This window comes from Triturus cristatus, chromosome 7 (genome assembly GCF_964204655.1).
Source record: "Triturus cristatus chromosome 7, aTriCri1.1, whole genome shotgun sequence".
Classification (NCBI taxonomy): Eukaryota; Metazoa; Chordata; class Amphibia; order Caudata; family Salamandridae; genus Triturus; species Triturus cristatus.
This window is the reverse complement of record NC_140590.1, coordinates 1,738,833,518-1,738,854,867: the sequence shown is the minus strand read 5'-3', so window position 1 is coordinate 1,738,854,867 and position 21,350 is coordinate 1,738,833,518. Positions and strand designations below refer to the sequence as shown.

Sequence of the window (21,350 nt, the reverse complement as noted above, 5' to 3'; positions counted from 1 at the left end):
CGCTGTGGACGCCTGGAAGCAAATGGCTTCCAGGCGTCCGAGCACTTCCTGATGACGCCGGCGTGCGCTGTGCGCGCTGACGTCACCAGGAAGCGTGGGGGGGCTCGGGGGTGGCAGCGGAAACTCTTCCGCTGCCATCCCCGTCTGTGGGGGCACGATCGATGCCCCAGGGGGGGAGCGCCAGCGCTTCCCCCAGGGGCTGTCCTCATGACGGAGCGGTTCCGTCATGAGCACAGCCCAACTGATGCTCATGACGGAACCGCTCCGTCATGAGCATCGAAGGGGTTAATATGATTTCATAAGGTCATCCAAGGTATTTTCAATCTGCCTGATGTATCTATTTGTAAATGAATGCATAGTATTTAGCAGTTTGTGTACAATAAGTGTACTTTTCCTTTTCAAAGAAAAACCACTGCCTGGACAATCATTTATTGAGTGTTTTTATTGCGTGTCAGTGAACGGTGAGGAGTAGCCCACACCACTCCCCTGTAGTAGGCCTTGGGCTGCTCTGCTTCGCTAGCTAAGAGAGTCAAGCGCTACAGGGGGGTGCTTGGTGTCCAGTAAAGGGAAACTGGGGACCTATTACTTGCACAGGCCTCACAACTAATAACCTGATTTCTTACAAAGCTAAATTGCAAATTCATAACACACTGCTTAGGACCTCACAATCCGTATACCAATAAATAATACCCGAATGCAAAACGTTTAGTAACACGTACTCAAAGCAATAAACACTACATATATAGTATATTTGTGATTACATCTTCACATAAAGAGTGAGGTCATGAAGGTTCCGTTTGGGTCCTTGTTATGGTTTACATGGTGTGTTACTGAGTTTGTATGTTGCAACCCTAACCCTAACTTGCATATTTCAGCGTTTATTGAGTTTTAATTTGTACCAATAACTACCTCCGAGCAGGCGTCTGGACCGGGCAGGTTTCCAGTGCCGTCACCTGAGCAACCCCCCTAGATGGTGTGGGCCTCCTACGCCGCTTTTTAACTCATGGAGTAATTCCAACTCTTGTTATAGGTCCATTGCAAAGGGGGCACAACAGACTCCTTTTTCACACACTACCTGTTTAGGAGACACTGCACTCCCCCCCTGTTGCCGAGTGAGAGGGTGATATTTTACCCCCCCCACTACACATAGTCTGGGCACCTCTCCCCACACTTTTCACTTCTACTGGTCCTGATGAAACGCCATGGATCACTCTGACCACTAAAAGGCGCGAAACATGTCGACCATTTGACCTGTATTTCCAGTTACTACAGACACATTACGTCTCGACAAGTAACATTTTTTTCACGATTTTTATTGTACCAAGGGTACCTTCTTATTAAAATAGCTTCCCAGGTAACCCTTAGGTATTTTTATCCTTGCACACACTACCCTCACCACTGACCCCGGTACTCCCCCTCCACATACCCGCATGCACCCATCGGCAGCTCTCTAAAAGATCTCCGCTAAAGAGACCCTTCGGGGGACCCGTAGGGCATTGCACCGCCGGCCCGACGAGGAGCACCGCCCGATGATGAAGCATGACATCCCTCGGGGTGTGTGAGGGCAACAAGAGACACTTGTGTTGTCTCCCCCCATCCTGAGTACCCCACCCTAGACCTCTAACCCATAGATCTATCTCTCTTTCTTTGTTTGCCTCTTGTTGAGGTCTGGTCTTGGTTGACTCTCAACCATACCGACCCTGGAACAGTGCCTTCTAGTAATTACCCAATAACTGCATTGCCATTTTTTAAAACTGCAACTGTTTTTTTACACTTACTTTTAGTCGTAATAACCAAAGCTAACCATAACTTAACCTTTTGATTCGATTAAGCGCCTGCCCCAAAAACACATCAGATGGAGGCAGGTGAGCCATCATCATCCACATAGAGATACCGCCTGAGGGACTGAATATATTGCAAAGTGTTATTATTACTTCTTAGTATAGATAAATACAATGGGGAGGAGGGTAACCCATAGTTCTAAATATATAAATTTATTCTTCATAAATTCTGATTTTTTTTAAGACAACAGTAAGTAGAGACAGGCTACACATACATAAATCCACTAAAAGACAATACAAATTTACAATGTAAACATAATTGAAATATAAAAACAAATTGGGCTTGGAGTTTCACAATTTGCAAATATACAGTAGAGATTATCCCTAGTAACAGTCCAAACGATTCCAGCCCTGTTAATAATTCATGAGGACTTTGTAGGCCCGACAGCTATTCTGGTTTTCCTGCATATTAAGGTTGTTTTTTACAGAATGAAACGCTTGATAGCCAGGCATAGTTTGTAGGACTAAGTCCTCATCATACCACTCTGTAGCAAATAATATGGAACAGGACTGTGACCACAAATAGATAATGATAGTTTATACCTTGTGGCATCACATCCTACACACTGCTGAAGGGGTCTAGCATCATGTTATCTGCTGTGACCACTGGTCACCTCTCACAAATCCAACATTCTTCCATCAGTACATTATCCATGTTTGACTACATTGAACGGATCTTTGAAAGTAACACCACATCCTTGTATTATGTGCTTTAAACTATTTCTTTACACAGTGTTCTGGTTTGGTGCAGATATATCTCCGAAGAAAGGAGCAATTGGCGCTGCTGAAACCCACATGGTTTAGATAGGCGCAATCTGAGTCACCAGTTATGACAGTCCTAAAAATACAAAATAAAGTCAAAATGTTAGTCCAATGTTTAAAATGTTCAAATTTATTTTTCCACAACTACATGATATATGCCTCTACATTTACAACCTCAGGATATAATACCTATTAGACACCTGCCAAGGTGCGGCAACTTTTCGTGTGAAAATAAGAGAAGGACAAAGAGGATATCCTGGATTAAACTGGTCATCAAGCACTGGCAGCAGAGATCCGGTCTGTCAGACTAAGGGAGAAATTGGGCACAGTGGGGGGGTGAGTGGTAACCTTCACAGACAGCCCGCAGAGTCCACTGGTTATAATAATGTTCCTTGGCTCAGGTTTGGTGACTAGGCCAGAGCAGCGAGGAAGCCTTAGCAGAAAAGGGGTGAAATCATGTGTGTATAAGCTACCAATCAGCAGCCACAATGGGAAAAACACCAATATAAAATAAGCAATGGCAAAACCAATATGGCTGGCCTTTTTATTATACATGATTGCACACAAGCAAAACACTTTAAAAGCACACAATGTCTTGCACATACATACCCAGTCTCTTACATACACATACAAACACACAAGCAAACCCAATGCCCTTGCACACATACCAAGAATGGTACAAGTAGAAAATTCTAAAATGGGTATATTAAGTAGGGATGGGCGATAAATTCTGCTCTGCCAGTGGAGTTTGGCCGCTCCGCATTTTGCTTGTAATGAGACTTTCTGCCAACCACCGCGTGCCAGAGATTTTTTCATGCACGGTTCGCCAACAGTAAGTTGTCAATCGAGAATTGCCATCCCTAAGCACAATTTTCGGGCAGCAGGAGGGCACCGAGCAAGATTTTCTCATTGCAGGCAGTCACGACTGTTTGCGGTGAGAAAGCTGCAAAGAAGCAGTGCCCTCTGGTGCACCGCATGGTGCAGATCGTGCTGAGTTTGCAGGTCAGAACAAGCTTCCAGTGCTAAAAATCAGAGTGAAGTGTCGATTTCCAGCCAATCGTGGAACTCCACAGAATCTCACGGAGTTATCATGGAATGTCCGCAGTGTGTGAGTTCCGGCCACCCCTTCTATTAAGCAAAAGAGGCAGGTTTAGGCTCATAAGCAAGTCTCCCATGACTCAATCCCTTGTTACAATCTTTGAGATGTGCAATAAATGGGTCATTGAGAAATAGATTAAAAGGAAAGAAGGGTAAGACAGAAGTGGGAGGCTGGATGCAAAACTGGCGCACATCACAGATTTAAGACCGCAGAGAACTACACAAAAAATTGACAGATAAAAATAACAACATGGGAAGTAACAAAGCATTGTATATATATTTTTTTTTTTTAAAAAGAAGAAAAGGGAACTATGAGAAGAAACCCAGGATACCAAGAAATAATCACACTTCTGCTAACTTAAAAAAACTGCAAGAAATAGGCCACAATCTAAAAAAGGGAAAGCCAACAATAAAGAGAAATTACACAAGATGTGTAGTACGGTGAGGAATAAACAGTAAACATTTGGAGAAAGAGCGATGCCACATTGATACAGAACTAGAATTGTTCATAAACTGTGTTTATATGAATTGCCCAATTCTAAACAAAAGACATTAATCTGGAAAAAAGTTATATAAGCCTGCACTATATAAAAGAAACTAATCTGCAAGAAAACTATATCAACTTAAATTGAGTAAAGAACATAAACTAATGAGAACTAAGTATTAGAAGAAATCCATTGAAGGCACATTTACCAGTTCACATTGATACAGAGGCTCCAGAAATACCGCAGCCTATCTTTATAGAACATTCCGTCAAACCAATGGCTGAAAGGCTGAGCCAACGCCTTTAACCTTATTACTCTAGATATGTGTTCTTTTCTGTATTATAAAAGCCTGACCGACATGAACTCTTACCAACGTGTTGTGAAAGGTCACAAATGTCAATCCCAACAGGGTTAACTCAGCCTTTCAGCTTTCCAAGGGCGACAAACTGAGCAACATTAAATAGGGTAATGTTATCACCTATAATTTACAAGGCTTTATAAAATGATATATAGTTAAAAAAGTCACTATTAATATAATATCTTTTCTTCCAAATACAAATCCACTGATGCACAGAAAAACTAGATCTGGCCAGAAATTTTGCCCCTCAAGGGTGTCAAACCTGATGGCCTAGAATACAAATGTAATAGGTATCAATTCTTGGACTAGTATTTAAGGCTGCATGGAAAGTAAACGAAACACGCAACAGCAGGAGTTATCAATGCAGCCTTAATGGTATTTTCTGTCCTGTAGTCAATGTTAACAAATAGTCTCTCATATTCCAAATCCTCTCTCAATTGTTTAAAGGTAGTGTTTTGTCACTGGGGTTTTGTGTGTGCAATCACCAAGGTATCTGGCAATGGGACTGTGCTACAGATTGCAATAAAAGCAGCTTGCAGTCTCCTCCTTTTTAACACTTAAAAGATTCCTCCTTTTAGAAATCTGAATAATGGCTGCTCCCCACAGCACATACTGACTCTTTATATCTGAGTTGGGACGTCACTCCTTTTAATTTGCTTGACTGGTAGCCATGCAACTCAGAGAGCAGTAGAAAGCTTCCACTAATGCTGCCAGCTTTGAAACAAAGGGTAGAGGAGACATGGGGTGAAAAACCATTCTAAGAGTATTATTTCAGAGCACCTGCACCTCAACTGATTCCATTTGTTGGGCTTTCATAGTGAACTTTATATCAGTCTAAGCACATTGCTTGTTTTCTTATGCCTCGTATTCTTTTATTCTGTAGAACATGTATGGCACAGTGAAATGGGGGAAGAAAACAGAACTAAAAAAAGAAAATACTAAATGTAGTGGAAAATGCAACATGCAATCGAATTAAATGTACCATGAGGATTGCATGCATTACCTACTGTGAAGTTCAAACTTGTTCCACCATAAAAATGTGCCCCGCCTACGATGGACGCAGTCTCTCTATCAGGGCAGTGTTTAAAAAGAGTGAAATTGAGGCCAAGTTGCTTTCAATCACTGGAATCAAGTCTGCTGGTGTATTAGGCGGCTTTTACAGAAGATGATATCCCAATCAGTCATGGGATACAATCTGCACTGAAAACTACATGCAGTGCAGCCCAGCAACCACAGAAACAAACCAAATGAAGGAACCCAAAGGTGATAATAAAAAGCAGCAAAGCTCCACAGATATGTAATAACCAGAAGTTTGGAGCAGATAAAGATCACAATAGCAACAGCTTTTTTTTGCAAGTAGATAAGCCTCGAACCTCTTAGAGACAAGAAATGAGGGATGAACATGGAGCAGCTTCACTGTGCCTCTAGCTTACTGATATCATTCATCACAAATGGGAAGCAATGATAAAAAGTACACCACAACTGAGAGAATGCCGGCTTGAATAAGTGAACACATGCTCTTGGATCATAACCCTCATTCCCTTCTAGTATATCAAAAACCCTGAGGTTGTTAAATCGCATGAGATTCTCCAGGTCTTCCATTTTATGGGCCATATTCTTTAATTTCACCTCGTGTTTGCCCACTTGAGTTTGCATCTCTTGTTAACTTGAGTAGACTTGCAGATCAAGTCCCAATGCCACTCAAACTCCATCTTTTCAGACATTTTCTGTAGTATCTCTTGGGTCATAAGATGTGAGGTTTTTATAGCCACTGAATCTTTCCTGTGCTCATCCCAATGAAGCTGAAAAAGTTTCAAGAGAGTGAGCAAGGCTTCTTGTGCCCCAACTCTTACTTCATCAACCTCAGTATCTCCTCACACTGCCTTGAGGATGGGGTTTCATTACTAGAGGAAGGCTGCAAGACAGTTATAGTAGGCATGCTGGCAAGCCACTAGAGGCAAGGCAGCCAGAAACTATAAGCTGCCGCGCATTTATCTGTAGCTCTCTGGTAGGTCCATTATGCAGCCACCGTCCTCATTGTACAGAGCAGCTGGTGACTCAATCTGAACTGTTCTATTTTGCTCCTCAGCCTTCTTTCTTTGGTTTTCAGCCTTCTTGTTGATTTTGGCTGCCCTGGTGATCTAAGGCCTTCTATTACTTTCACTGGTTCCTTTACTAGCTCAGCACGGCCATTGTACTCTAATTCTGACTCAGAGATGCAAGAGAGATTGCTGACCTCTGACAAGTTGAAAACTTGAGAGAAATAACTCTAAGGCCTAGCATAGCCTCTGCGTTGAAGCCACCCAAGAGGGCTGGTGCCTGGGCTCATAAAATATCAGCTATAACATCATCCAAGAGATCAGATGGTGGCAGGAATCTACCATCCTTGCTAGGTTGTTCAGGTCTAAGCAGCACATCCCTGCCTAGGCTGCCATTAGATAATTATGCAATCCCCACCTGTTTATTCCCTCCAGCACATCATTGATTTGGGATATACCCCTAGCATATCCTTCCACCTGCTAGGGGTATATTTCTTTGCCATTACAGTGGCCAGATTAGGGTGCTACATGTGCATGGCTACAGAGAGATGCTCCAGATTATAATGCACGCTGGCAGGAGCCTGTCTTTCTTAATGGCCTTGAAAATGCGATTATTAATAACCAGAGACGTAGGAAGGTCCAGAACATTTGGGCACCATTTAATGAATGGCTGACTGTGCACACTAGTGGCTGTCGGAATGTGATTTAGTAATTGACTTATATTGTTATTAATGTACTTAACTGTTCGCTGCTTCGGTACTTTAAATAATTGTCCTGTAGGTATGACAAAATGATTTTAGTGTATTCGCTAGATTAGAAGATCTGCAGGAATTTCTACTGCATCAATGTATTATAAAGGATAATGCTTTGTTTTCATATTTTCCTAATCAAAAAGTAATAAAAAAAATGTAAGTACAGCTGTGATAGTGCGTGGCTCCAGAAAGCACTTCAGATGCTGCTTTCCGATGCTGAGCACCATAATGCCTCGGAAAACTTTGATTTTCCTACTGACCTGCTGAAAGTGTAATCTAGAAGTGAGGGTGGCACAAACTACACTAAAATGGCTCAATCCAAGGTGATGCATCGCTGATGCCCTTCCGCATTGAGAAAACAAATAAGAAGACCCAGAGTGCGAGACCCATACACGTGCAAGTTTGTAGATCATACAATAAGGAAATGAATGAATGAAAGGAGAAATTCACCCACTAGCCTTAACACTAATGTGAGCCTCCTTTTAGATACCAGTGCACATGCAAAATCCTCTCATTCAGTAAGGGAAGCCAATGGCTAAAGTAGGCTGTTCCATTTCTCTATGCTGTGGTGGGCGGAAGAAAAGAGTGAATGACAACTGAACAGACCAATGGATGAAAACGGATTACCAAAAAAGTCCCTATAGGTATATTACGCACATATGTTTCTATATTACAGGAACAATCTTCGTGAATGGGAGCCCCTGAACCCTACAGGGCGGCTTCAACAAACTGGAACATAGCATCCCGTAACACAATTAGAGCACAAAAGGAGACGCTGAAGCCCAATTCCAAGACTTACCAGGCAATTTATTCCATTATATAAGTGGCAGCACACTATGTTTCCTGATGCATTTTGGCTTATATCAAAGCCTTGTTCACAGGTGAAAACAATTATGAAGTGCCCACCTGCTTTTAAAGACAAAGAAACCATGTGACATCTTTCGTCACAGTACTACAACTACCAGAATGCACTTCAAAGATGAATATCAAACATAATTACAGGTTGCAGCACGTTATCACATTTCAGCATCAGTAGCTTCACATTAATGCAAACAACGTTGTTGCAGTCACTTTGTTATCCGTGCAGAGCAAAGTTTTCAACTTTGACCATGTACTTTCAAAGACAGTTACCTGGCAAATCTTCAGTTTGTACCCGAGCCATTGGAAATTAAGCATACATGTATTCAAAATACTGCACTATAATTTGATGCAATATCCATTGCTGTCACAGTTCAAACAGTAAATCAGATGTCAGACGAATGCGGTGCTTTCACTCCAACTAAGCGGTCCTCACAAGGGTCCAGAATCCACGAGAGTGAGTGCAATACTCCTCACGCTTCCCTTGCTCAGGTGACTATGAAAGCAATGGATATTGGATAAAATAGTCTAGCGAGACAACTAAAGCTGTCTCAAGGGCCGGATCTAAAAATAATGGGTAAATATACAGTTCATAAAAGTGGGAACAGGGCCATAAGGAAATATATAGCAGTGGTACTTGTTGGGTGGATACTTGTTAGATGTTTTTTTTTGGCTAGGAACAGTTTTTGAATATTTTTTTTCAAAACGGTGCTGAAGGTTCTCCACTTCAAGCAACTAAGAAAATAGTTGACAAAAAGTAGCCAAAGAGAGAAGCATCACACCAAAAATTCTCGCCATCTTATTTTTAGATTTCAACATTTCAGTTACCCGAAGAAAAAACTACAGAAGCCTCTGTGATGTTCTTATTCCTCCACAAGGTGCCACTGGCTAAGGCATCCTTGTGACAGCTCGGCTTCAGCTTCTAGGAGTTTCAGCTTTCGTGAACTGTATAGGGAGGATTCCGGATCCGTCGTGGCCAGTTGCAACAAGTTTGAGTGGTACACACCTAACCAGTTTTGATCTGTGCTTGGGTGGGCCGAGATATGCTCCCTAACCCTGATCAAAGAGGCAGCAGCAAGATGTCCACCAGCTGCGCACACTAATTGTCTGATACTAAGTGAGCACCAGAAGGCTTTTCTACCCTCAGAGCAGGGAGTAGACATTCATGTCATCCACACTGGTGAGGTAGTACAGAAGATGTGACTGTCTCTTCCCCCGCACTAGAGGGATCAAGCAGTACACTGTGGTGTTACTGTTGATCAGTCTGAATCAGAATCCGCTCCACTGTCAGACAGCAAGAAAGCCTTGAAGCTCAGGGCAACTGCCCTAAAACTCCCACCCGTTGATATCATATCGGGTTCTATTACCATCTAAGGCCTTGTACGATTAGACCACCAATTTGGCTGCCCAAGGAGGGGACACTTGGAATAAATATAGGATCCAGGACAGTATCGTCATTGTTGGTGCAGCCATTTCATCAATCAAAATAGTGCCCAATATGCAAAGCCTGTAGTTCCTTTCGTGCCTTCTGTAAGAAACTGGTCAGTAGCAGAGATTAGCTGCTACATAAGAAGTTGTGAGTATGGGAGGGGCGAGGGGGGCGGGACTGGAGTCCCAAGTGCATTAGGGATTCCTGAGTCCATGGCAAGGAAGAGCATGCCCGAAGGCCTGGAACCAGACCCAGTGAACAGAGATGCTTATAATTTGCGACTTTTACAAATTGGCTTTTACAAATTGACAGACATCCTGCCGTATTCATGAAATGTGTTTATCTGCTAGAGATGAAAAGAGGATTCCTCATCGAGATCAATACATTATCAGTGTACATCTACAGCTTGTGTCCCTGGGGAACGTTAACCCCAGCAATGTTGTCGTTTTCACAGACCCACTCTGCAAAGGATGCCACAAAGAGTGAAAATAGCAGGGGACAGTGGGGGCAACCTGCCCCATTACTTTAGAGCTGTTGGCAAAAACTTGTATTTGTAAAAATGTCTCAGGACTCTGAGCATCCCATCTCGAGCTAAAGCTTTCAAATCTGGTAAAAATTATTACTAATGCTCTGGAGGACTAACCCAGGTTCCCCATTTGCTCGTTCCGTACTCTGGTGGTTGATCAGTGAGGCATTCCACCCCACTGCCAATGGGTAAATTATTATGCAAACTCGCCACCTACCAAACTCCACAGTCACCTCTAAAATTGAAGAAACATGTCAACTTGCTCTATGTATTGTAATATACAATTTGCATACTTCAAAGCAACATGCAGCATTCCTTGATTCATACATCCATGGGCCTATATACAAGTTCATAAATGGTACAGCAAAAACAAATACGACCAGGGACAGATCTGCCTTCTGCCTCCATATATTGCTATAACCCGGGAGACCAACCTAATGGTCTGAAAGTAGGTCTGTATTTTTTTATATAATGAAAGAGGGATTATCAAACCAATTGAGTCCTCTTTATGGTCGTCACCTTTGGTTGTAGCATGCAAGAAGAATGGTGAATTGAGAGTATGTGTGGATCTGTGAAGCCTGATTAAGCACATTTGGATAAATATGCATCCTCACCCGAAGAGCACTGAATTGTTGACAATGATTGGTGGTTCCAAATGGTTTTCAAAACGTGATATGGCAGAAGCCTATCAGGTTTTTTTTTTTTTTTTTTTTTAAATAACAAAATGTATTGATTTTATTTAAAGACCTTACAAAGAATGGATGTGACAAGAAGCAATATAGAATAGCAAAGAATTGTCAAGGTACATAAATTGTTCATTTAACTTTAATACACACCCCTTCGTGGGGCCAAGAACAAAGAAAACATTATAGTTGCCCAATACTAACATTGTCCCATTCCTAATTGAGCAGGCAAAGTGATTACATACAACACAGTTATATGTATAGCGAAACATACATAGCACCATTACTACTTGAATGTTTTGATCTCAGCATCTAATAGGCTCACGGCACCTTCGCGTGTTTGCAAGGGAATGTTCCTAAAAGTGGCCCACCTAGCCCATATCTTAGTATGTTTCTGCAGGCACACACGGGCGACAAAAACTGGGAGCTCAAACTCCATAATGAAGTCTAGTCCGGTCTTCCATTGTGCAACCCGGGGGAGGGGTGAGGGGGGTGGGGGGGGGGAAGGGGTTCATCCTTCCACAGCCTGGATATATCTTGTTTAGCAACTGTAAGACCTAGGAACAGTAGATACCTTTTGTATTGGTTGCCCCCTATTCCTTTGGTGGTATGCAAATGTGTTAGAGACTTCAGTATATCCCAGGCCAGTATTTCTGCCAGACAGGTGAGAACCGCCCTCCCGAACCGGTCTAGGGCCATGCAGGACCAGGTTGTATGTAGAAATGTGCCATCATCCGACTGACATCTGAGGCATATTGGGGAGGAAATCAGACCCACAGACCACAGTCTGTGTCGGGTGTAATACGCTCTATGGAGGTATTTAAATTGAATGAGGCAAAGTTGGGATATTACAGCTCGCAGCTTCGCGTGGTGAGCGTAGGGCATCGTTCCAGTCATCTTCATCCAGGAGTCCCATTTCAGTGTCCCAGGCAGCCCAAAGAGCATCTAAGGTAGTTTGGCTATTTGTGACTAGGGTTTGATATATCTTAGAGTTCTTATGTTGCTCGTAATCCCTCATGAGTTTGCCTTCATGAGGGCTAAATCCAGGGAGGGTAGTCAAGTTTTTAATGTACGGATGGAGAGCGTGCCGCAGGTGCAGGTACTGATAGAACTGGGTATGGGGCATACAAAATTCTTTTTGGAGGTCTCCAAATGCTTTAAGAACCGTGCCTTTCATCACATCCCCCAACGTTGAGAGGCCAATGAGCCCTGTAAATCAGCAACCTGCAGATGTAAGATTCCACCAGAGAGGGGTCGCTTGTGTAAGACGTCACCACCATTCGAGTCTACGCAGTGTTTGTCACCATGTTAGGATCACAACACACGTTGCAGGGGAAAGATCTTTGGGTTCAGTATTATTGTATAGGAGCGAAGGGGCAGTAGGGGCTCCCATCATCCAGTGCTCCAGGCGATATGCGGGGTCATCCCGAGAGCCATACCACCAGTCGCTTAGGGCTTGTAGATGTGCTGCGCCGTGGTACGCCTGTATGTCAACAGAGGCAATGCCCCCACAGTAAGTTGACTGTGTACATGTGCACAGGCCACTCTCGCAAGACCATCCCCCAGAGGCAATGTTCCAAGAGTGCATTCATTTGGCAAAACCATGCCCTAGGGACAGGATATGGGTGGAATCGTAAGTGGTACAATAATTTATGTAGGGAGACCATCTTAAATACAGCTGAGCATCCATATAGGGATAAGGGTAGAGAGGATCAATTTTTAATCTCAATTTTAACCTTTTCTGTGGTTTCCTCTAAGTTTTGTTTCCAGGACAGACTTTGAATGTCCGATATATACACTCCCAGGTATGTGAACCCCTGAGAAGCCAAAGTCCATCCCTTGGCCCAACAACCATTCCCCAATGACCCCCGCAGCGGCTAGAGCAGCGACTTAGAGGGGTCATATATAGGCCGGAGGTCTCACCGAAGATGAGCATGATCTGTAATATTCTGGGGCCAAATCTATGAGAGTTAGTTAGAAAGAATAACAGGTCATCTGCATAGAGAGCAATATGATCAGAAATGTTGGGGGTCCGTTCAAACCCTCGGTGTAGAGTATCAATACGTACCCAGGCAGCCAGAGGCTCTATAGCAAGGGCAAAAAAAGGGGAGAGAGGGGTTATCCTTGTCTGGTATCCCGTTGTATGGGAAAATAAAGAGAGGTGGCCCCAGCGACCCGGACTGAGGCATTTAGAGTGGTGTCAAAAGTCGGATCATAGCAATAAATCAGGGGCCCAGGTGTAAGATAAACAAATGGGTCCAGCTGACTGAATCGAACGCCTTGTCCATATCTACGAGTAGAAGGGCTGCAGATCTGTCCAGTCTATCTACAGATGTAATGGTGTTATGCGCCCCGCGCATGTTATGACGGGTCACGCAGTGGGGCATAAAGCCTGCCCGGTCAGGTTGCATCAGGGCTTGAAGTGGAGAGAGCAATCTGTTTGCCAGTATCTTGGCAAGAATCTTCGCTTCAATGTTAAGGAGAGCTACTGGCCTGTACAAAACGCATGATTCAGGTGGAGGTCCAGGTTTGGGAAAGACCACGATCTCTGCATGTCGCCAATCGGGAGGTAAACACCCATCCTCAAAGGCTTTGTTGCGGGTCTCAAGATATTTGGGTCCCAAGGTTGTCATGTATAATTTACAGAATTCGCCAGGAAATCCTTTGGGACCGGATGATTAGTGAGGAGCTATATCTGAAACAGCTGACAGTTGCTCCTCAAGCGAGACCGGAGTCTCAAGTGAGTCGTGTTCAGAGGTAGTGAGGGTCTTGGGTGGCAGATCACGAAAGAAGTAATTAATCTTTTCCTCAGATATGGATTTGCGCTTGGTATAAAGTGTCTGATAAAAGTCAGCGAAGGCACGTGCAACCTGCTCCGGGGTGGTAATCAATTCCCCTGTATGTGGCTTAAGGGTCGGTAGGTGTATTGTTTAAGGAAGTTCTGGCAAAGTCGATGTAGCAGTTTCCCAGATGTGTTTCCCTATTGGTCGATCCTACCTTGCATTTCCCACCAAGTGTGTTTGGCCTCGTCAAGTTGAATGCTTTGATATCTCTTCTGTAGTGAAGTTAACTGGCGATAAGCCACGTGTCCATCCCTGAGAGCGCCTGCAACTCAGTTTGTATTATGAGAGCCTCTAGCTGTATCAGTTCCTGTTTTTTCTCCGACTTAGCCGCAGAAACCTAACGGATGTCAAAGCCCAGTATAGTGGTTTTGACAGCCTCCCACAGGGTGGTGTCAGAGTCCACGTGCCCTTATTCAAAATGAAATAGTCTGTTAGGTCTTTGTGAATATGAGAATGGTAGGTCGCATTACGTAAATGCCAAGACGACATTCGCCAATTAAACTGTGTCCGCTGTGGGCCCAGCGTCAAGCGCAGCTGGACTGGAGAGTGGTACGAAAGACCGCTGGATAGGTTGTCAGCCTTGTTAAGGGGCGATGCATGTTCCCTGGTGGTGAAGATATAGGGCCTCATGTAGGTAGCTAAATACCGGTCGGTAACGGCCGAAATTCGGTAAATATCCCGTTACCGACCGGTATTGAGATAGTTGAGATGTAGGAGGCCAAAAACACATATTCGGTAAATATGAATCGGTAAATACCGATTCAAGTTTACCGACTTCAAAAACACCGATTCAAATTTACCGAATTCATATTTACCGGATCGGTAAATATGAAGTGGTAAATATGAAGTGGTAACACGGAAAAATGAGATGTATGTAAATTCGGTAATTAAGAAATCCTTCAAAATCGGTAAATAAGAGTCGGTAATTAACACTGATAGAAAGCAGGTGGTAATTTCCAACAGTGCATTTAAGCAATCCCAAAATGCAACAGCATGGACAACATGGCCGCTCTGTATGTCATTGCAAGGCGGCTACGTCTACAGGCTGCAGGACTGAGGATATGGAGACGGGAGGAACGCATCTACAGACAGCGCATCACACTCTTCCAACTGACTGACGCAGAGATACATGAAAGGTACAGGCTACACCCCCAAACCATCTTGGACCTGATAAGGGACCTGCACCCACTCCTGGACCAGCCAACAAGAAGGGCCCATGCCATACCACCACATGTGCAGGTGCTCTGTAGCCTACACCTACTTGCATCTGGCAGTTACCAGGGGGTGATAGCTGCGGTGGGCGGTGTATCCCAGAGTTGCCTGTCCCGTTTCTTCAGGAAGTTCCTGGATGCCATGATGCAGAGAATGCACCACTACATCAGCTTTCCAAACACACAGGCTGAACTGCAGAAAACTAAAACTGACTTTTATTAAATGGCACAGTTCCCCCATGTCATTGGCTGTATAGATGGCACACACATCCCAATCTGCCCACCAGCTGCCACTGAGCACATCTACAGAAACAGAAAGTCCACCCACTCCATCAATGTGCAAGTAATCTGCGATGCAGGGAACATCATCACTGATATCGTTGCCAAATTCCCTGGGAGCACCCATGACTCCTACATCTTCCAGAACAGTGGGATCTACACACGACTGCTTGCGGGAGAATTTGGAGAAGGATACCTGCTAGGTAAGTAACAGTGAAGCTACATAGTACTCAGTGCCAAACATAGTGTATTGCGACATGTGACTGATGTCTCCCTTTCACTCACCTAGGGGACAGTGCATATGCCGTGCGGTCATTCATCCTCACTCCCTACCTACACCCATCAACCCAGAGCGAGAGACGATATAATGTGGCACACAAATCTACTCGCAATGTGGTGGAGCGCACGTTTGGACTACTGAAAAGCAGGTTTCGCTGCCTCCATAAGAGTGGAGGTGCACGCCAGTACACACCCATCCTCTGCTGCAAGATTATTGCGACTTGTGCAATGCTGCACAACCTTGCCACAAAGAGAGGCACAGAGGTCGAAATGACATATATTGAGGACAATGATGATGAGACTGCGCATGCAGAGGCCAACGCAGCAGGAGTACAAACAGCAACAGATGGAAGAGTGAGACGGGCAGAGATCACATCCAACTATTTCTGAATGAGTAAGGGGACACAGCCTGTAGTTGGATGCCATGACGTAGTTTAATCAGGCAGCACTACGCCACAACACAAAGGAAACTGTATTGAAACAACAATGAAATAATAAATCTTGTGACTTAAGGGTTACATCACCCAAATGTGTTATTGTTTTGCATGGGGCATTAATGTTTGCGGCCACGTGCAGCAGTGCGGGAAGGATTTGAGGGGGCGTCCTCAGTGGCTGGGGTACCTGTGGCACCACGGTGACGCCTGTTGCTCCGACGAGTGTCTGGGACGGGGGGGGGTTATGCTGCTCCTGCTGGTCGTGTCTTCTGTGTCGCCAGCATCCAAAGCGCCAGTTGCTGCAGACTGGCTGGTGAGCAGCACTTCTAGTGCACTTGTAACCCTAACCATCCCCCTGGACACATCTGTGCTGCACTGTGCAAGGCCCTCCTGCAGCGCCACAGAGCGCCTGCAGATCAGCGATGTGGCAGTTGCCAGTCGGTTCACTGCCCTCGAGGTCTGATCCTTCCTCAGATGTCCCCTGCGCCGTGTGGCCCTGTCCTCATCGAACCTTGAGCACAGCTCCATGATGGATTGGGACATGTCCCGCATGCCCGCTGCAATATCAGCAATGCCCCCTGCCATGGTGGTGATGCCCTTTTCAATGTTGCCAAAGGTGTTGTTTAGCCCACGCATCTGTCGCTGAACGGACACCATTGCCCTTGCCTGGACGCGTTGTATTTTCACCATGGTGCCCTCAAGACCTGAGAACACTCCATGGCCCTGCCCAAGGGGAGGTGGACTCTGCGGCCGAGCCCTGCGGCGCCGTCTGCCAACTGTGTGTTCTCCCTCAGACTCGGAAGGCACACTGGCATGGGTTGCATCCTGGGGTACAGTGGACGTTTCCGGGCCCCTCGACTCCTCGGATGATGAGTCGGTCACATCCAACCTAGCTGCAGGACGCCTCCTCAACCTGTGCTGTGCAGGAGGTGAAGATGGTGGTGAAACCTGCAGGACTGGGGATGCAGGCAGGAGCGGCGATGCTGGCTGGGGTGGTGTTAGTGCCTGTGGTGCCGTTCCCTGGCCGGAACTGGTGGTGGCCTTCTCTGTGCTGGGTGTGTGGTGTGCCCTCTCTCCCTTCTCATGGCCAGTTCTGTGCGCAGTAGTGCCTGTGGACAGAAAAGCAACATCAGCTCAGTGTACCTGAAGCATTGATTTGCTGACATGACAAAACATTTTCTAAACAGTATCTCAATGTCCTCTGCCTGCTTCTCGCTACTGTGTGTCACATGCCCTGTTAATCAGTGCTAATCATAGCATGTTTGGGCTTTCAGGGACTACATCTCCCATGATGCATTGCTAGCATGCACTAACATCTGCACTGGAGTGGGATTCTCATTGCACATTTGGGGAGTTGGGATAGGGGTAGGGGGGGCACATTGCTGTGCAAGCGTCTTACCTTGTTTGGAGGTGCCTCTGGCGGAGCTGTCAGCGTCCCCAATCCCCACGATGCTTTCTGGCTCGATCGTTGTCTCCACTAGCTCCTCAAGTTCTGTCAGGGCTGGTGCTCTGTTGCGTCCACCTCCTGTCTGGCTGGCCTCTTTCTTTAAATCTGCCACCTTCCTCTTTGTGATAATGCGGATGTCATACCACCGCTTCTTCAGGACATTGATGTCCCGGGGGGTCACTCCTATGGCATTCACCTGTGCCTGGATTCCAAGCCAGATCTTTCTTTTTTCTGACTCAGGCACTTGCTGTGACAGTTTCCCAAATAGTTTTTGGTGCTGCTTGACAACCTCCTCCACCAGAACTTGCAGCTCCTTCGGGCTGAATTTGAGCTTTCGCTTCCTCTCCCCTCCTTCCCTCTCTGTGTCCTGGCTGGCCATTCTTTCAGTCTCCAGGTCTGAATCTGGCAGTTGCTCTCTTCCTCTCCTCAGCACTCCCAGCCTCTGCAGAGTCTGCTAATTGTGTGCACCTGCCTGGGTGTGGCCACTCCCTGGTTGGGTGGGGTTGAGGTTGCACAGGATTGGCTGCTTGGAGTCATGTGTTTTTGAACTGCCGATTCGGTATTTACCGAATCGGTATTTACCGAATCGGAATATACCACGTCGGTATTTACCGATTCGGAAAATACCGCTTCGGTATTTACCGAATCGGTAAATTCCGATTCATGTTTACCGAATTTTACCGATTCGGTAACGCTTACCGAATGTTGACCTACATATAACTTACCGATTCTTAAATACCGATTCGGTAAAATTCGGTATTTAAGAATCGGTAAAAATAATTTACCTACATATGGCCCATAATCTCGAAAAAGACCCATGTACTGTAGAAAAGTATGTGAAGCCTGCCTCTGTAGGGTGGAGCGTCCTCCACAAGTGTGTTTCTTGAAGGAACAGGACGTCGGTCCCCAATTGTTTTGCTTGTCTTACCTTATGAAGTAGGCTTCTGACATTCCAGGTGACCACTGACATATCCCCGGCCGTGATCGTTTTAGGGGAATGTGTAGCCGTGTTGTGCTGAGCCATGGTTTACACTGTGTGTGAAGAAGACGAACTGCATTGTTGTACTGAATGGACTTTAACCCCTTCGGTGCTCATGACGGAACGGTTCCGTCATGAGCCACGGTTGAGCTGTGCTCATGACGGAACCGTTCCGTCATGACCACGCCCGCGCAAGATTCCGTCAGCACAGCGGCGGAATTTGCGCAGCATGGAAGGGGTTAAGACAACTAGAACCCACAACACCCGAATATCCGACACCCCCACCCACCCCAATACCTCCAGGAACACAGAAGTATCTGTCGCAGAATGTGAACAGTCTTCACCCCAATGGGGGTTACAGTCTGGAACAGTCCAATGAATCCCAGTGCATCCCAACCCAATGAAATGTCACTGGGATCTATGGTATTTTGTTCGGTAGAGTAGCCCAATCCAGTGCTGATGTGTGGGATTATGCAGTTAAGGTGGTTCTTCAGTCCCCCGCAAGTAGGCACTGGAGTCCAGAGGGTTACGCCGTTTAAAGCGTGGCATTATTTATTGTTTCTTTTGACCAATTTGTCGCTTCACATTCCAGAGCGCTAAAGGGACCTAGAACGATGATGTCATTTTTCCGTGGGGATATTATTTTTGGTTTGGCGCAAGTCACTGGTTGACAAGTCTGAATCTCGTTGGGGAGGGGTGTGTGGCTTTAACCATTGAAAGGCATCATTTGGAGTGTCAAAAAATAGGGTGTTGTTTTTATAGCGGACGCGAAGGCGAGCCGGGAAGAACAACAAGTAAGAGATCTGGAATTCTGTAAGACAAGTCTTCGCAGCCGTGAAAGATTGCTTCTGCTGCTGTACCATTCTAGTGAAACCGGGAAATATCATTATTTGTTGGGATTCGTACGCGAGGGATTTTTGAGCTCTAGCCTGTCTCAAAATGGTATCCTTGTCATGGTAATTCAAAATCCGTGCGATCACTGGCTTGTGACAAGCACCTGGAGGAGGCGTCAATGCCAGTCCGAGATGGGCACGCTCCAGTATGAACCAGGGTGACAGACATCCCTCCGGGATCCAGGATCTAAGCCAATGTTCGTGGAAGGTGCACATGTCAGCCCTCGCATCCCTCTGAGAATCCCACAAATCCTACATTATTACATCTAGCTCTCCCTTCGGAGTACTCTACACGTGTGGCCAGGCCCTTGGAGAGCGACTCAAGAATGGCAACCTTTCCTTTCAGGATGGCGATGTCATGGTCCAGCTCTGAAACCCTGGTCTCGGCCTGTGTGATCCGTTCGACCATGCCACGCAGACCCTGGCGCAACAAAGTAACGTCTGCCCCCACTGCGCCAATTTTGGCATCCAGCATATCGAGCAATTGGGCTATTGCGTCTAGGATCATGGCGGTGTCCATCACAGCCACGGCCGCGTTTTCCGAAACAGCAGGGGCCACACCGCTTCACGTGAATTGGTCCATGGTGCTTTGTTTCGTGGATGCGGCGGCTGGATGGCCCTTAAACATAGTGCAGTGGAGAGGGCTGTAGCACAAGGCACCAGGAAGTATCCAAGTGTTCCAGTACCCAAGCGCATGCATCCTGTATGGGGGCACGTTTGCTAGTTTTTAGATTGCTAGCATTCTATTAATTGGGACCAATGGTTGCTTCAGATTCTTCAGTTTGGGTATGCCCTGCCAGTTTGGGTGTGCCCGAGGGACACTCTTTGCCCATAACAGCTGTTTACTCTGTGGTTTCTGCAGGCCACTACCAGATCTTGTGCAGGAGGTATTGATTTGCTCACCAAGGAAGCGATTGAACTATAGACTGAAGCAGAGATTAGACCAACGGCAATGCCCATCTGTTTGCAAAACAAAACCGGTTCTGTGACCCATCTTAGAGATATGGGTCTTGAAGTCCTTTCTATGGAAGGCGAAATTAAAAATGCTGTCTCTTGCTCTGGTTCTGCTGGTTTGCATCGTCTAGACTCAATGGTTACCTTAGATCTGACTCACTGACAGAATATCGAAGAGCTAAATATCGACCTAGAAGAATATCGGTGACAAAATATTGACTACCAGAATATCAAATTCCTATCTACAAACCGGTAAGTACAAAAATATTGAATCCTAAATATCATTGTAAATAATATAGTTTGCTCGACTTTTTTAAATGTCTTAAAAGTAATGAAATAATAAATACAATTAAGTAAAACATACTTAAAAATACTTAAATAACCTTAAAATTTATAAATAATAAATGTAACTTTAAAACAAAACATGTATTTTTATTTTTTAATACATATATTAACTTAATAATTAAAAAAAATCAATATATATATTCAAGTTTCACAGAGATCGCTGTGACTACGAACAGGGAAGAATCTTCACTTTCGCTCGCAAATACGATGCGCTCAAGGCTGATAATTCCAGCAACAAACAGCGATTCAACCATGAAAATCAAGAGCAGGATTTGACCTCGGCATCGGAAGGCAGCTCGACAGTGGAAAGTGACTCTGACATGGGGGCACGTAACAAAACAAGGGCAAACCCCCGCAGGCACTCACTTACCGATGAAGTTGATTTTTTATGCTTGGAACGTCTACAATCACTAAGACCACGGAAGCAGCAAAACAGCGGAAACCGGGGAAAAACAAAAAACGAAGTGAGAGAAGAAAAGCCAACCGGAGAAGGAACAAACAAAAAACAACTGAAGAAACAACCGAAGAGGTATTGGAAGAAATAGAATGCTCCAATCTTACCGAAACAGATGAAACAACGGTTATCAATTTGACGGACCTTACTCTCAATAGGGCGGAAAAACAACTACTGGCCCTAGGACTCTTTTTGCCCTGAAAGCTCCTTTAACTATGCCAAATCCCGAATAGATATCTACAAAAGCGTCAGGAAATTGAAGTTAATGAAATTCCATGCTCAATCCAACAAATCGGCGGCTGTGGCAGCACAGATTATTCAAACATCGACATCAAAACCGCTAGAAGGAAAAGAGACGACGTTTAACTCACAAGAGTTAGTAGACACCCTATACGATTTAC

The 21,350-nt window shown here is 45.2% G+C and overlaps 1 protein-coding gene across 2 annotated transcripts in view; it reads right to left on the bottom strand.

The window, feature by feature from the left end:
• Positions 1-21,350, bottom strand: part of LOC146812956 (C-type lectin domain family 2 member B-like) — a 175,611-nt gene that overhangs the window by 25,034 nt on the left and 129,227 nt on the right. The window contains exon 5 of one of the 2 annotated variants that reach the window (XM_085619993.1): positions 2,571-2,679. In XM_085619993.1, coding sequence (XP_085476119.1) covers positions 2,571-2,679 — 109 coding nt within the window. Of the gene's footprint in view, positions 1-1,973; positions 2,680-21,350 lie in introns of those variants that run through there. The other variant, XM_085619994.1, reaches the window with a different exon arrangement.